The sequence below is a fragment of the Podarcis tiliguerta genome (genome assembly GCF_965153285.1).
Source record: "Podarcis tiliguerta genome assembly, chromosome: 10".
NCBI classification, from domain to species: Eukaryota; Metazoa; Chordata; class Lepidosauria; order Squamata; family Lacertidae; genus Podarcis; species Podarcis tiliguerta.
Genome location: NC_139543.1, coordinates 9,556,227 through 9,569,141, shown reverse-complemented (window position 1 = coordinate 9,569,141; position 12,915 = coordinate 9,556,227). Strand labels below are relative to the sequence as shown.

At 41.5% G+C, this 12,915-nt stretch overlaps 2 protein-coding genes across 3 annotated transcripts in view; both read right to left on the bottom strand.

The window, feature by feature from the left end:
• ABCD2 (ATP binding cassette subfamily D member 2) overlaps positions 1 to 2,997 on the bottom strand; it is an 82,327-nt gene extending 79,330 nt beyond the window's left edge. Inside the window, exon 1 of the mRNA XM_083399643.1 lies at positions 2,934 to 2,997. The gene's annotated coding sequence lies outside the window, so the exon portion shown is untranslated. The remainder of the gene's footprint in view (positions 1 to 2,933) is intronic.
• Positions 2,998 to 3,272: 275 nt separating this feature from the next.
• Positions 3,273 to 12,915, bottom strand: part of SLC2A13 (solute carrier family 2 member 13) — a 103,644-nt gene continuing 94,001 nt past the window's right edge. The window contains exons 9-11 of one of the 2 annotated variants that reach the window (XM_083399733.1): positions 12,673 to 12,825; positions 11,144 to 11,297; positions 3,273 to 8,014 (exon numbers count right to left, since the gene is read on the bottom strand). In XM_083399733.1, coding sequence (XP_083255859.1) covers positions 8,005 to 8,014; positions 11,144 to 11,297; positions 12,673 to 12,825 — 317 coding nt within the window. In that variant the 3' untranslated portion in view covers positions 3,273 to 8,004. Of the gene's footprint in view, positions 8,015 to 10,475; positions 11,298 to 12,672; positions 12,826 to 12,915 lie in introns of those variants that run through there. The other variant, XM_083399732.1, reaches the window with a different exon arrangement.

Here is a 12,915-nt window from a genome sequence, read left to right as displayed (position 1 = left end):
GCTGTGGTTGCATACATAAATAGGATTTTCTGCTCCTTTGGGATTTTGATATCTCACTATGAAATCTAATGCATTTGGAAAGGGCAAGGTCCAGTTGTGCAGATAAATACACTGATTCTCCAGCAGGAAGCTATTTAACTAAATAACCATTTCCAAAACTCAATTTGCTTGCAAGAGGATTTGATTTCCAGGCTGCATTCCACACAGGCTCCTTTGTCAGCTACATCCGTCACCTCAAAAAGGGCCTTCAAACCTTTGCCAAAAAGGAGTCAGTTCCAACAGAATTAATAGTACTGCCAAGCAAATATGGCCACATGGTCCAGAATCAACATCCAACCTTTAACAGTTATTCTTTCCCAGTAATGTTTCATAAAGTGGCCCCATCACAGTTACCTTCAAAAATCCATCTGCTCATATAGAGAGCTAGCAATCTTATGAAGGGTTTTAGCATAGACTTTCGTGCAATCCTAAGCATGTTTACTCAGGAGTTAAGTCCTCCTGAGTTCAACGAGGCATTCTCTCTAGTAAGTGCGTTTAGGATTGCAGACTAAGATTGTAAATTGCTTGGGGTAGGAATTTTTGCTGTGCTGTTGACAATGCTATTTATACCATTATTTCAAAATGTATGCAAGACACCATTGGAGTAAAAGCGACCAGTGCTCGGTTATGTTGTTCCACATTTAAATACTACTTTTGTTCACTGGGAAGCAGTTTGAAGTTGTATGTATTACACTGGCTAATAATATTAATAATAACAATAATAGCAAGAATTCATTTATATGCCACCCTTCTGACTGGGCTGCCCCTGCCACCCTGGGCAGCCTCCAGCAAATTAAAACATCAAACGCAGTAAGACGTCAAACATTAAAAACTTCCCTCTACAGGGTTGCCTTCAGATGCCTTCTAAAAGTCAGACAGTTGTCTTTTTTTACCAATTCAGTATATTTTCTTTTAATTGTCAAATAATTCTGTGTACATTGCGGCAGCCTTTGGCTATGTGCAATAAAACTGACCGACTGAGACTGACAGTTGTTTATTTCATGGACATCTGATGGGAAGGCGTTCTACGGACCAGGCGCCACCACCAAGAAGGCCTTCTGAACATTTCCATATTCCAAGGAACTGTGATTAGCAGTGCATCTCTGCTAGATGAATATGCTCATTTGGATAATATGCGAAGTAGCCCTACGAACAGTCAGAAGAGTAGACCTCAGTGACCTCATAAGGTCACCCTTGATCAATGTTCTCACCAGTGATGCACATTGCAGAGAAAAAAGGCTGATTGTCACATGGAATCTGGCGTCTGTGACCACGCCAAACATGGCACCGCGTAACCAATGTCACCAACCCGCTTCATTCATATGTTATTGATGCACGCCCATCCACAAGGAGACATCAGCTTTGGAGCCTATATGAAGGCAACGGCAATTCCAGCTGCTGTTTCCTAGGATACCCGAGTCTCCTGCCTATGCATCCCCTTGTCCAGATTAATCTGAATTTTGTGGCAGCAGCTGCATTCTGCCGAGATGCCTGCTTGCTCACCATAAGCATATGTAAATAGCAAAATTTTTAAAATCCTGTCGATATAGAATGAAGCCAGTGGAGCAGAATCGTTGCAGACAATCACTCTTTAGAATCTCATTCGGGCTCTCCATCTCCAGATCTAAAGCTTTCGCATTTTCCCAATGAATCAGATAGGTAGTAATGATTTCTGACCCCGCAGGGAAGTTTTATTTAAAAGCTATCAAGCAGGGGGCATAAGCCATCTTCCTCTCTAGCTCATAAGAAAATTGCTTACTCCGTTGCGGCTACTTTTATGTTATCTCTGACGACTCCCGTCTTTTCCAAGTAATAAGCAAGCAGCAGGTGCTGCTGACTTGTGACTTTGCTTTGATGCCACTACACAGCACACAACATACCCCCCCACCTCTCTCCGGCAAATTCATTAGGCAGGATTGCGTCAAAGCACCATGGAATAGCAGGAAGCGGTACTCGCGCCCACGCAGAAAAAGGTTTCGCTGTCATCTTGCATCGGTGGCATTCAGGGAAGATGCAAAATCATCAAGTCTACTGCGGTTAGACTGCAGATCAGCAGGACGGGCAGTTATTATCTGTAAGTTGAGGCCTGGATCCAAAGAGCTGTGCAACCACTTTCCGCACATCCAGAAAGCTTTGGATCTCAAGTTCTTCCTCATGGCAAACCTTGAAAAGCAGTCTGCATGGCACGACCTCCCGGCAGATCAAAATAAAAATCACCGTCATGGCCAAACCCTCAGCCTTTGAATCTCGACGCTATTAAGAAGGATAGCTTCTCAGAAATATCTTCATGCAGTTTTCACTTGGTATTTTAGTTCCACTTGTGCTCACTTACGGTACGCCTTGAGAAACAAGGGGGAGACCTAATGTTTTACCATATGACGACATTAAAACTTGCTGCCTTCTGCGTAAAGATCTGAGGATTATATGAGAAATGCCATTTCTTGTCCAAATTAGCATACACAGCTGTAGGCCTCAGATACCCATTTGCAATTTTAAAGTTTTGCTGCCAGGTCTAGGTGGGTGTCTGCGTAGAGAAGACTTCCTAGCTAAGGCAATTGTTAAAAAAATAAATAAATAGACATTTGAATTCTATACCAGCTGCCTTAAAAAGCAGCATATTTTGCTTTTCACAGTCACAATTTGTGGGTGGTTTTAATCGAAGCATGGTGTTAATTTTTGACACTAAAAGCAGCCTTTAATAGGTCAAAGTTAACAAATGACCAAATGCTACATAGATCACTATGGATTTTATGACGTGTCTTGACATTTCTCAGTTTAATTGCCATAAAATCAAAAAGTGCTTCAAAAGTGACCTTTTCACATGAAAAGGGGTCTCTTTTTCGGGGTTGTTTTGGAGCAGAGAAAAAGTTAGTTTCAGACCATAGCTAAGTTACCTTGGGCTCTAAAGTTAAGGGTGTTCACTGAAGGAAAGTTTACAACTCAAAGAGCCCATAACACCATTTTCCTGGGTATGACTGTTTAAAGTTTGCTGAATGAAGGCAAATGCCAAAATCTGAGACTGGTTGACATCATATTGGAATTAGAACCTTTGTGCTGCATCATTCAGCAAGACTTCAGGAGTTTAACCTTCTATGAATTTTACTACCACTTAGGAGAGGTAAGTGTCATTTTGCGAAACATATTCACACAATTCCTTATCAGGTTCTGTCACAGCAGTTTCTTGACAATGTTCTTTAAAACTCTGTCAAGCACAAATAAAACCCCAAGAAAGATTTTGTAATCAAGTGCCTCACCTTTATTTTTGTTCATTTACAACTGTCAGACAATTCTTTAATAAAGATATTTATTCTGATGTAGAGAGACACTGAACTTTCAGGAGGGTAATTTGAACATAAAAACATTCAACTGTGTAGCACTACATTGTCATAAAATTTACACCACTTTTTATACATTATAGGCTTGGTTGGTTGAGCGACAAAACGGAATTAATGTTAAATGTGGAGGGAGGGGAGGATGACTGATTAAATACATGCCTTTCTGATGTGATAGGCAGAATTCCTCACGTGTTATTTCACCACCCAAATTTCACACGGCGAGGTGTCTACCTAAAAATCACCTGCATGTGAAAACAAATGCTTGTGATGAGGCATAACTGCTTTTGGACGCCACTTCAGACTTGGGCGGCAGATCGGTGGAGAGATAGGGGGGAAATATGACTGAATATTCTGCAGCAGGGGAGGTAAGACAAATGTATAACTAAATTTTCTTCCATAAAAAGAAAATCCCCGACATCTAGCTTTCTAAGTGCCGGGAACTTCAAAAAACAAACATAAAACAATACAGTACAGTACCAATCATGTACTTAAACATGTTCCAGGACAGAGGCGGCTCTAATACAGATTTTTTTCTTTTATATCAATCCATGTGACCCTTGAAGTAGAAAACATCTACTTCCCTTCTTTGGTATGTTACATAAAATAAAATAAAATGTCAACATCCACTTGGAAAAGACCCAAAGAATATATGTACTCCAACATTATATATTTATATGTAAAGCTTTATAGTTACACATGCCCAGTTCCTGAATGTAATATAGTTTATATTTATTACATACAAAAATTTATAGAAACTAGTTTCTTACACTAATTTTAACTGCTTTGATTTCAAGAGATGCAAGTCAGATTAGGAAATATGTTTTCATATTGTACTAACAAATCTGTTGGCTAAAATATTTTTCATATACAGTACTTGGAACAACATTAGCACTTTGTTACAAAACACCACAGTGATTATTATTGGCACATTAAAAACCTTTCTCTATATGAAAATACACAAAATAAATAACTTCCCAATATTTTTCTTATTTTTAAATCTATGTAATTACCTTTAAATAATTTACTCTCCAGTACTGGAGCCATTTTTACCGAGAAGAATATACTTTGCTGATTTCTTACCTTGAAAACATTATCTCAACTGAAACCATTCCTGGTTACACCAATTGGTAGCTGTACACAAGGCTATTTATAGAAAACAACAATTTTGCAAGAAAAAAAAAGTGACTTGTTTAAATCCAAAGAATAATTCAGGATTATTTTTCATCAGTAGCTACATTTAAGCTGTCAAAGTTACCCGCAATAACACACGTTTTAATAATAAAAAAACCCCATAAAACACATATTGTAGCCTCACTGCTTCTGGCCTGATGCACATCCAGAAAAGAGGCAAAAGAAAGAAAAACGCACAAATCAATTGATTAAAGTGCTACTCAGATAATTTATCTTCACATTAATTTTTCAAATACTGATTTCATTGCAGCTTCTCTCACGTTTCTAGAAGTTTTAAGGACTACCGGGAAACACATTTGACATTTAGCGATAACCACGGGCACAGTCCACTGGGAGGGCCATCAAGTCAAACGGAAGATGTACAAAAACAGCCATGGGCTCATATCTATAGAATGCAACCAAAGTTGCAGTAACTTTTGAATCACTCGTTTTGAGCTAGTACTGGGTGACCATACCTTGTTGCCCTGGACCTAGCTCAAAAACAAGTCTCGCCTTTCGAAGGGTTGGTGGACAGTTCAGCTTTTAGGTCCCCATGATTACGGGTGACACAATGGACACTCTTCATCCCCCTTCTACTGCCGCTGAGAATTAATTTCAATTCCTCCAATCTGAATTGAGTGAGCTGAGAAGAAGTCAAAAGAAAAACTCACAGATCCAGAAGCAATGGATCCAGAAGCATGCTCATTAGCTACATTATGTTGCTTAGAGACACTGGGAAGTTACAAGGTGGCCCTTTGACATGCCTTGAAACGATCTCCCACTAGATAAATTTCAGAAAGGGGGGAGGGAAATTGGAAGCAGGGGAACCTGGAGTCTAAACAACCATCAGGCCAAATATGGGCTTCTGCTGTAATTAATGGTGCTCCTTTATTTATTTTTAAATGGGTACTCTTCTGAATCTATCCAATTCTGAAATGTGATGCCACCCCTAGTTTAAGCCAACTCAGTTCTTCTTGGTGCATGATGCTGACTCATTGCTTGGCATGTATGTTGGCTATATGGTTATATGCAGTCTGTAAATTTCTCAACCAGGAGCCACCAAGCTTTCTGGGCCAGTGGGCATTCTTGGAGTTTTGAGAAGGTGCCATGGGCAGCAGGCACAAATGGCTACCGTGGGGACATGGCATAATGGATGCCACATCTCTGAGACATGGGACCAGAAAACGGTGAGGGCATTCAGTGGTGAAAAGGGCATCTGCATCAGCTACTACTGCACTCCCCTCGCCAAGAATTTGTACATCATTTCTGTTCTGAACAGATGGGAGAGTGGGTTGTCCTGGCATCCAATGAAATGTGGGCATGTTTACAGGACCATGTTTAAAGGGGCATGGTCAACATAGGAGGGGCCGAGCCAGTGCAAACAGGAACAGAGCAGAAACAGCCAACAGTTTCTGGTGTCTTGTGGATTTCTGAGGTCACCGTAGGAGATACTGGAGGATGAACTGGCACCTACTGGCACAAAGTTGGCAACTCTTTCCCAATGCCTGCTTTGAGACCCCTCTTTTTGGTCCTATATAGGCGAACTGCTCTATGTCCAAGATGGCATGCATCCTTGTACAAAGCCTTCTATGTTGAATGGGACAGAGTCTACTATTTTGGTATATTTACTGAATACATTCCAAACCCGCTTAATGTTCTTTAATCTTTATAGAATTCTCAACGACAACACCTCATCCTTACTAATAGTGGGCATCAATCATAACCTGTTTCCTTGGCATTTCCCTCAGTGGTCTTAGACATTAAAAACATATTGACTTCCCATTCCTAATGTGAGCTTCCTTCAAAATAAATTCTACATGATCTCCTGCTCTCATTTTGCTCGTAACAGTGCTTTCACTATAATTCACAGGACAATAAAAGTTATGGAAATTTAGTTTGGCGGACATATAACAAGCAAGGCTACTTGTTTTTATTAAGTTCCTAAGAACTCACCCTATTTACTCATGCTTAATAACTTAAGGGGGGGGGATGTATAACAGAAAATAAATGAATATTTTCTACTTAGCTAAATCAGTAGGGCATGGGCCTCTTAATCTCAGGGTTGTGGGTTCGAGCCCCATGTTGAGTAAAATATTCCTGTATTGCAGGGGGGTTGGACTAGATGACTCACGTGGTCCCTTCTATACCATTCTATCATACTATGAGACAAATCAAAATCTACTTGAATGTTGAACAAAATAGAAGATATGGGGCGGGAGGGGGAGAGACAGAATTAACCAACAATCCTGAATTATCATTATTTTCCAAAGGTGTGTTTGTAACAATGATGTGCTATTTTAGATCATCCCAGAGTGGGCTGCATGGTTTGTGACAAACATCTATTTAGAGCAATCGCCTTCTGATTCAATCAGACAAGCAACAAATAAGTGTTATTGTCCCAAAGCAGGTAATTAGAGCCATAAGATGGTGAGCATACAGTACCAATAATCTGCCTTATAAAATGTGTTCGCTTGGACCTGAACTGGTATGGTCCATTGCACACACAACCCTAGGTGTAGACAGATGCCACCACTCCAATCCTGCACTGCAAATTTTTGTGCCCAAAGGACCTGATCCTCAGACTGGAAGCCTCCATCCACCTGCAGATTGCTTTTGCTAGGCTAAGATGAGTTCTTAGAAGAGGTATTTTAAGATTTCTCAAATACACCATATCTGAAACTACTAACTGTCCTGAAGCACAATAGATCTGAATCAAACAGACCTACAGAAACATGTGGGCATTAGAAAGTTTGAATAAAAGTGTTGTGCTTAGGTATGCTGTCCGTGTTCTGTTACAAATAAAAGTCCTAGTAGAAGAGATTGACCTGCTACACTGGAGAACATTCAACATTAATCATACTTAAGTGACGTCCACTGATTTCAATGGGTCTACTCTTGAGTAGGGCTAAACTACATATCATCTATTGTAATTAAATAGCTGTATCTCGAATATTAAAACTAGGCTTTTCTGACAAAGTTAAGATGTAAAATATAAACAAAAATATGCTGTAAAATAGAAACATTTCTCCTTTACTCTTTGATTATAAACATTCACAGATTCCAAAAATAAAACCCCCAATTTTGTAGGACTTTTTCAAGTAACATTCAATTCATTGTTATTATAAGTAATTCTTGGTACTGTGACTAAGGCATTATTACAGCATAAAGCAACATCAAAAGGAAGACTTATGCCAGCGTGTCTAGAAGGGAAAATAAAGCAATGGAAAAAAAGGTGGCTGTGGATTTTGTGCTCTTGTTAGTGAGCTCAAATATACTGCTTTCGGCCTCTAACAGGTAGAGAGAGGGGGGAAATGTCAGGCCTGGCTTAAAAAAAATATACTCCCTAAGAAGATAAAATATGTTTCAGAAAAAGAGATGAGGATGGTGGATGGCTGAACGTCATTTGAGAGAATGTCAAAGAACCAAAATGCTGGCTAATGCTTTTCCGTTGATAAAGACGTCAGCGCAGTCTGGAAAAATAAGAAAGTTAATATAAATGAGAACACTATTTGCAATGCTCAACACATGGGCTTGTGACAAGGATCTGTCTGGAGCAATCGTCTTTTGATCTGATTGGGAGAGCAAGGAGCAATTTTTACTGTCCCAAAGCAGATAACCAGAGCCGCAGAAGACGAACAGATCACCAATTAAACACCCATATCCTATGTGGCTTTAAGACCCAATCCTGCAAATTTCTGAGATCAATTTGAAATCTCCTCCTGGGCTTACCTCTCACACATTTCCCCTCAATTAAGGCTTTAGGCAGGAAAACCAGTGAAGGCATATTTAAGGACTGGCCCTATTAAAGGCAGCATTTTGGCACAGACTTCATTATCATTGGACTTTATTGGTCACAGCAACCAATTCCAAGAGGATGTTTAAGGGGCAGGCAGAAACCAGTTTCATCATAAAAGCAGACCGGTTTGGTTTATTTGCCCATTTTTAAAAGGCAGGTGCAGATTAAACCCATTTTAAGGCAACACTGTTCGTTTGATGGAACCATACACTTCAAAGTTGAACGGTGGCTGTGGAAAATGTGGAATTGTTCTGGAAAGAGAGCAGCTAGCTTGAAAAGGTGAAGCTCTACACATCGGAGCCTTGAGAAAGACAGCGCTTCCTTTCCATCAGTTCCCTGCCTGAAACTTCAAAAGGTTAAAAGGACAGGTGGATGTTTAGCAGAAAGAGTCCTTTTTGGGGTCACTCTCATGCCAAACCTCCCAAACAGCTTTTCAAATGTGGGTTTTACAAGCAGCACTTAAAAAATGAATGATTAATTTGCCTTTTAAAGGTATCTTTTGCCGAAGAAAAGACTTGCTTCCTTTCTCCCAGTCACAAAGGAGGATGCATATGCCTTAAATGCAATTGGGAAGAGGCTATAAACTACAGATCGGGGTCTATATTATTATCCCCTTAACTGGCTTTTTTAAAAATCCCAAACGTCTCTTGAGCCAAATGCTATCCCAGGGAAGCAGAATCAGAAGGGGCAGGGGGAATAAGAGGAGACACCCAGTCGACATAGCAGAAATTTGATGGCAGCACTAACTCTTTGATTAGTGCAGTTGCTAACCTAGGCATGTGCTTTTGACTTCTTGTTCTTCTGCAGAACCACCTTTTCCTCAAAGGTAAAGGTAAAGGGACCCCTGACCATTAGGTCCAGTCGTGGCCGACTCTGGGGTTGCGGCACTCATCGCGCTTTACTGGCCGAGGGAGCCGGTATTTTGTCCGCAGACAGCTTCCGGGTCATGTGGCCAGCATGACTAAGCCACTTCTGGCAAACCAGAGCAGCGCATGGAAACGCCGTTTACCTTCCCACCAGAGCGGTACCTATTTATCTACTTGCACTTTGAGGTGCTTTTGAACTGCTAGGTTGGCAGGAGCAGGGACCGAGCAACAGGAGCTCACCCTGTCGCAGGGATTCGAACTGTGACCTTCTGATCGGCAAGTCCTAGGCTCTGTGGTTTAACCCACAGTGCCACCCGCGTCTCTAGTTGATAACCTAGGCATGTGCTTTTAACTTCTTGGTCTTCTGCAGAACCACCTTTTCCTTAGGCATACAATTATATGCAGGAGGAGAACTTTGTGGCCTTGGGACTACAACTACCACCATTTCTGACCACTGGCCACACTGGCTGGAGCTGATGGGAATTTAGGTTCAACAGCACCCCAAGGGCCACAGGACCCCCGCTCCTGATGTATGCTTCAGAGTGCTTAGAGTGCTTCACACTCATTTCTGTACTAGAGCCCTTTCGTTTTTACTTTTCTGTGTTTAGCTGGAAGTGAATGCTCTGCACAGTATTTAATCCAGAACTATATCCAGAACCAACCATGCTCTCCTCAATGGCCAAGAGCCTTCTGTAGTGTTTATCCATGAGCAAGTTTCATTCAATAAAAGGTGCTCAACCAAGTTAATGGAAAGTTTCCTGTGCCCAGGTCCTACCTGTTTGTTTGATCTTTGGGGCGATTAGAGATGAACATTAGTTGCTCCAATGGTGCTTTCCATTCTTTGGGGAGGGCAGAATAAGGGGAAATAAATCGGCGTTAGGAAGCCCCCTCACCCTTTTTATGGTAGAAGTTCTAGCTCGCCCATAGCTTCATACAGGAGAAGTGGCTTCATGAAGGGATCAGCTTTTGTCAAATTTTACCAGGTTCAAGGAAGCAATGAGCATGGATCTGCTGTTGAACAAAACAGGCTGCTACCCAGAATTGCCCATGTGCAGTTGTGTTTCAAGCAACCACCCACAACACTATGCAAGAGAGAATGCTAATAACCAGTGCCAAAATTCTCTGCAGACCTGCCCTGTGGCTGTTCTCGGGGGTCCCTTGTGCAGAGCAATGGTCGTAAAACAGTGGCAAGTTATTACAAAGATAGGCATGCCCAAAGGAAGGAAGGAAGGAAGGGAGGGAGGGAGGAAGGAAGGAAGGAAGGAAGGAAGGAAGGAAGGAAGGAAGGAAAGAACCCAAAGGGCTGCAACACCCTGCCTTCTCCTTGCATACAAATTAATCTACTTTTGAAAGAAGTAATAATATTAAATTACAATTTCCACAGCAGGCAGCCGATTTCTCTCTCTCTCTCCCGCTTGTTTTGTAAGAGGCTGAGCACTTTTGTATCAACCCTCGGTTGCCAGGTAACCGTACTTTAATGAGTCATCTGGTTTCTGACTAGCTGTTCTTTTTTCACTTTTTTCAAGTGGGACAAAAATGCATGGTATATCATCAATTGAGTTGGGTATCGTCATTTCTAAGACCTCAGACATACACCCACCTGGAATGTTTGCATCCTCCCAGAATAATTCCCTCCCCCTCACAATTGTCCCTTTTTGACTAATGGAAAGATCAATGTCCTGTTTTGCTGTATTCGTCTCAAATGACATGGTTTGGAACAGGAAAGTGAAGCTGGATAAGACGGTAGAAAGGAGAACCAGACCAGAAGCAGGGCAGTGAGGTCATCAAGAACAGCTCCTTCACCACCACCCCCTGCCAAAAACAACAACACCCCGGCTTGATTAAATACACCAGCAGCTGAAAATCATTCCACATCAGAAGCATCATTGTCGGAAAGATGGTAATTACTTCCCTTCACCCGGATATATTCAATATACCTCCCGTCATCTGAATCTGAAATGCCACACGTACACAGTGAGTTCTCAAATAAGCATTCAATTTCCTCCAGTTTTTTCCCTTTCGTCTCAGGAAGGCAGCCGTAGAGGAAAATGAGTCCCACAAAAGCAAACCCCGCATAAAGGAAGAATGCTCCTGCAACACAAACAAACAAACAAACAACCCCCCCCCCCAGACACAGAGTTAATAGAAAGTTTTCCTCTAAAACAAAATACAAGGTCACAACAATAAAAGATCTACTATATATCTTAGCAAAGTTAAAATGAAGGTTCCAGAAACAAATAATTACTTTAATATGCATTCAAATAATTATATTGGTCAAGATTGCAAACATTTGTTTAATTTTTGCAAAACCATGATGGCGTCCCAATAACACTCAAATCTCATTTTAAATCTCTTTAGTAAAGAGACTTGCTAGAGAATGCAAGTTACCACAGAAAGAGACTGGAGGAACTCAGTAATATGGGTTTTTGGGAAAAGGGCAAAGCTATCAGCTAGATTATGGGACACGGGTGGCGCTGTGGGTTAAACCACAGAGCCTAGGACTTGCTGATCAGAAGGTCGGCGGTTCGAATCCCCGCGACGGGGTGAGCTCCCATTGCTTGGTCCCTGCTCCTGCCAACCTAGCAGTTCGAAAGCACGTCAAAGTGCAAGTAGATAAATAGGTACCGCTTCAACAGGAAGGTAAACGGCGTTTCCATGTGCTGCTCTGGTTTTCCAGAAGCGGCTTAGTCCTGCTGGCCACATGACCCGGAAGCTGTACGCCAGCATCCTTGGACAATAAAGCGAGATGAGCGCCACAACCCCAGAGTTGGTCACAACTGGACCTAATGGTCAGGGGTCCCTTTACCTTTACCTTTATCAGCTAGATTACAAGCAGCATGACTTGAAGGACTCAGGAATGTGTCCCCAGACACGTCCTGGCATCATGGTGAAGCTGGCAAGGCTGCTCTGTCAATGGTGGTAACTGCTGAGTCTCCACACCAGGCCCTGGATGCCACCTTCATTTTCCTAAAGTGCAATGTCCCAGACTTTCCACTGTTCCATGCCAACATGAGTTTTTGTCACCACAATGTCACACAGCCAAGCATTACATTTTGGGAAAGCTAGGATTTATGGGTACAAGCACAACTGTTGGGGAACCAGCAGGGAGCATGTGGCCAAGGGCATCTCAACCCTGAAACTGGTCCGGGATGACTCAGTGATGGGTGGCTTGGCAACACAGCCTGTCCTTAAAGCCAAATGATTAAAAAATGTAAAATATCTACTACTTGGAAGTTTAATTACTCACAAACCACCAAAAGCACTAATACAGCTTTAGGAATGCTGTTTAGAAACAGAACTCAGCAACACAAAGTCTTGAAAAGAGAATCTATACACAAGTTTTCTAGAGGCTTTTAAAAAGGAAAGCTAAGCTGCCCATCGAGACCTTAGGTGATGAAAAGCTAAAATTCCAAGGATCTTAAACGCAATGAACTTGGTACTATTTAAGACAGAACACACTTCTTACCATAGTACGTCAGATATTCAGCTGTGTGCAGAAATGTAAGTGACACTAGGACGTTGAAAATCCAGTTCACGCCGGAAGAACAGGCATTTCCTGTACTTCTAGCCCAAAGGGGGTATATTTCAGAATTTACTGTCCATGGCATTGGTCCCATTCCTTTTAAAAGAAACATGCCACAAAATTCATTTTAATAAACATTCACATCAAATACTAAAGGATCTTCAAAAATGGGATGGGGTACAAACA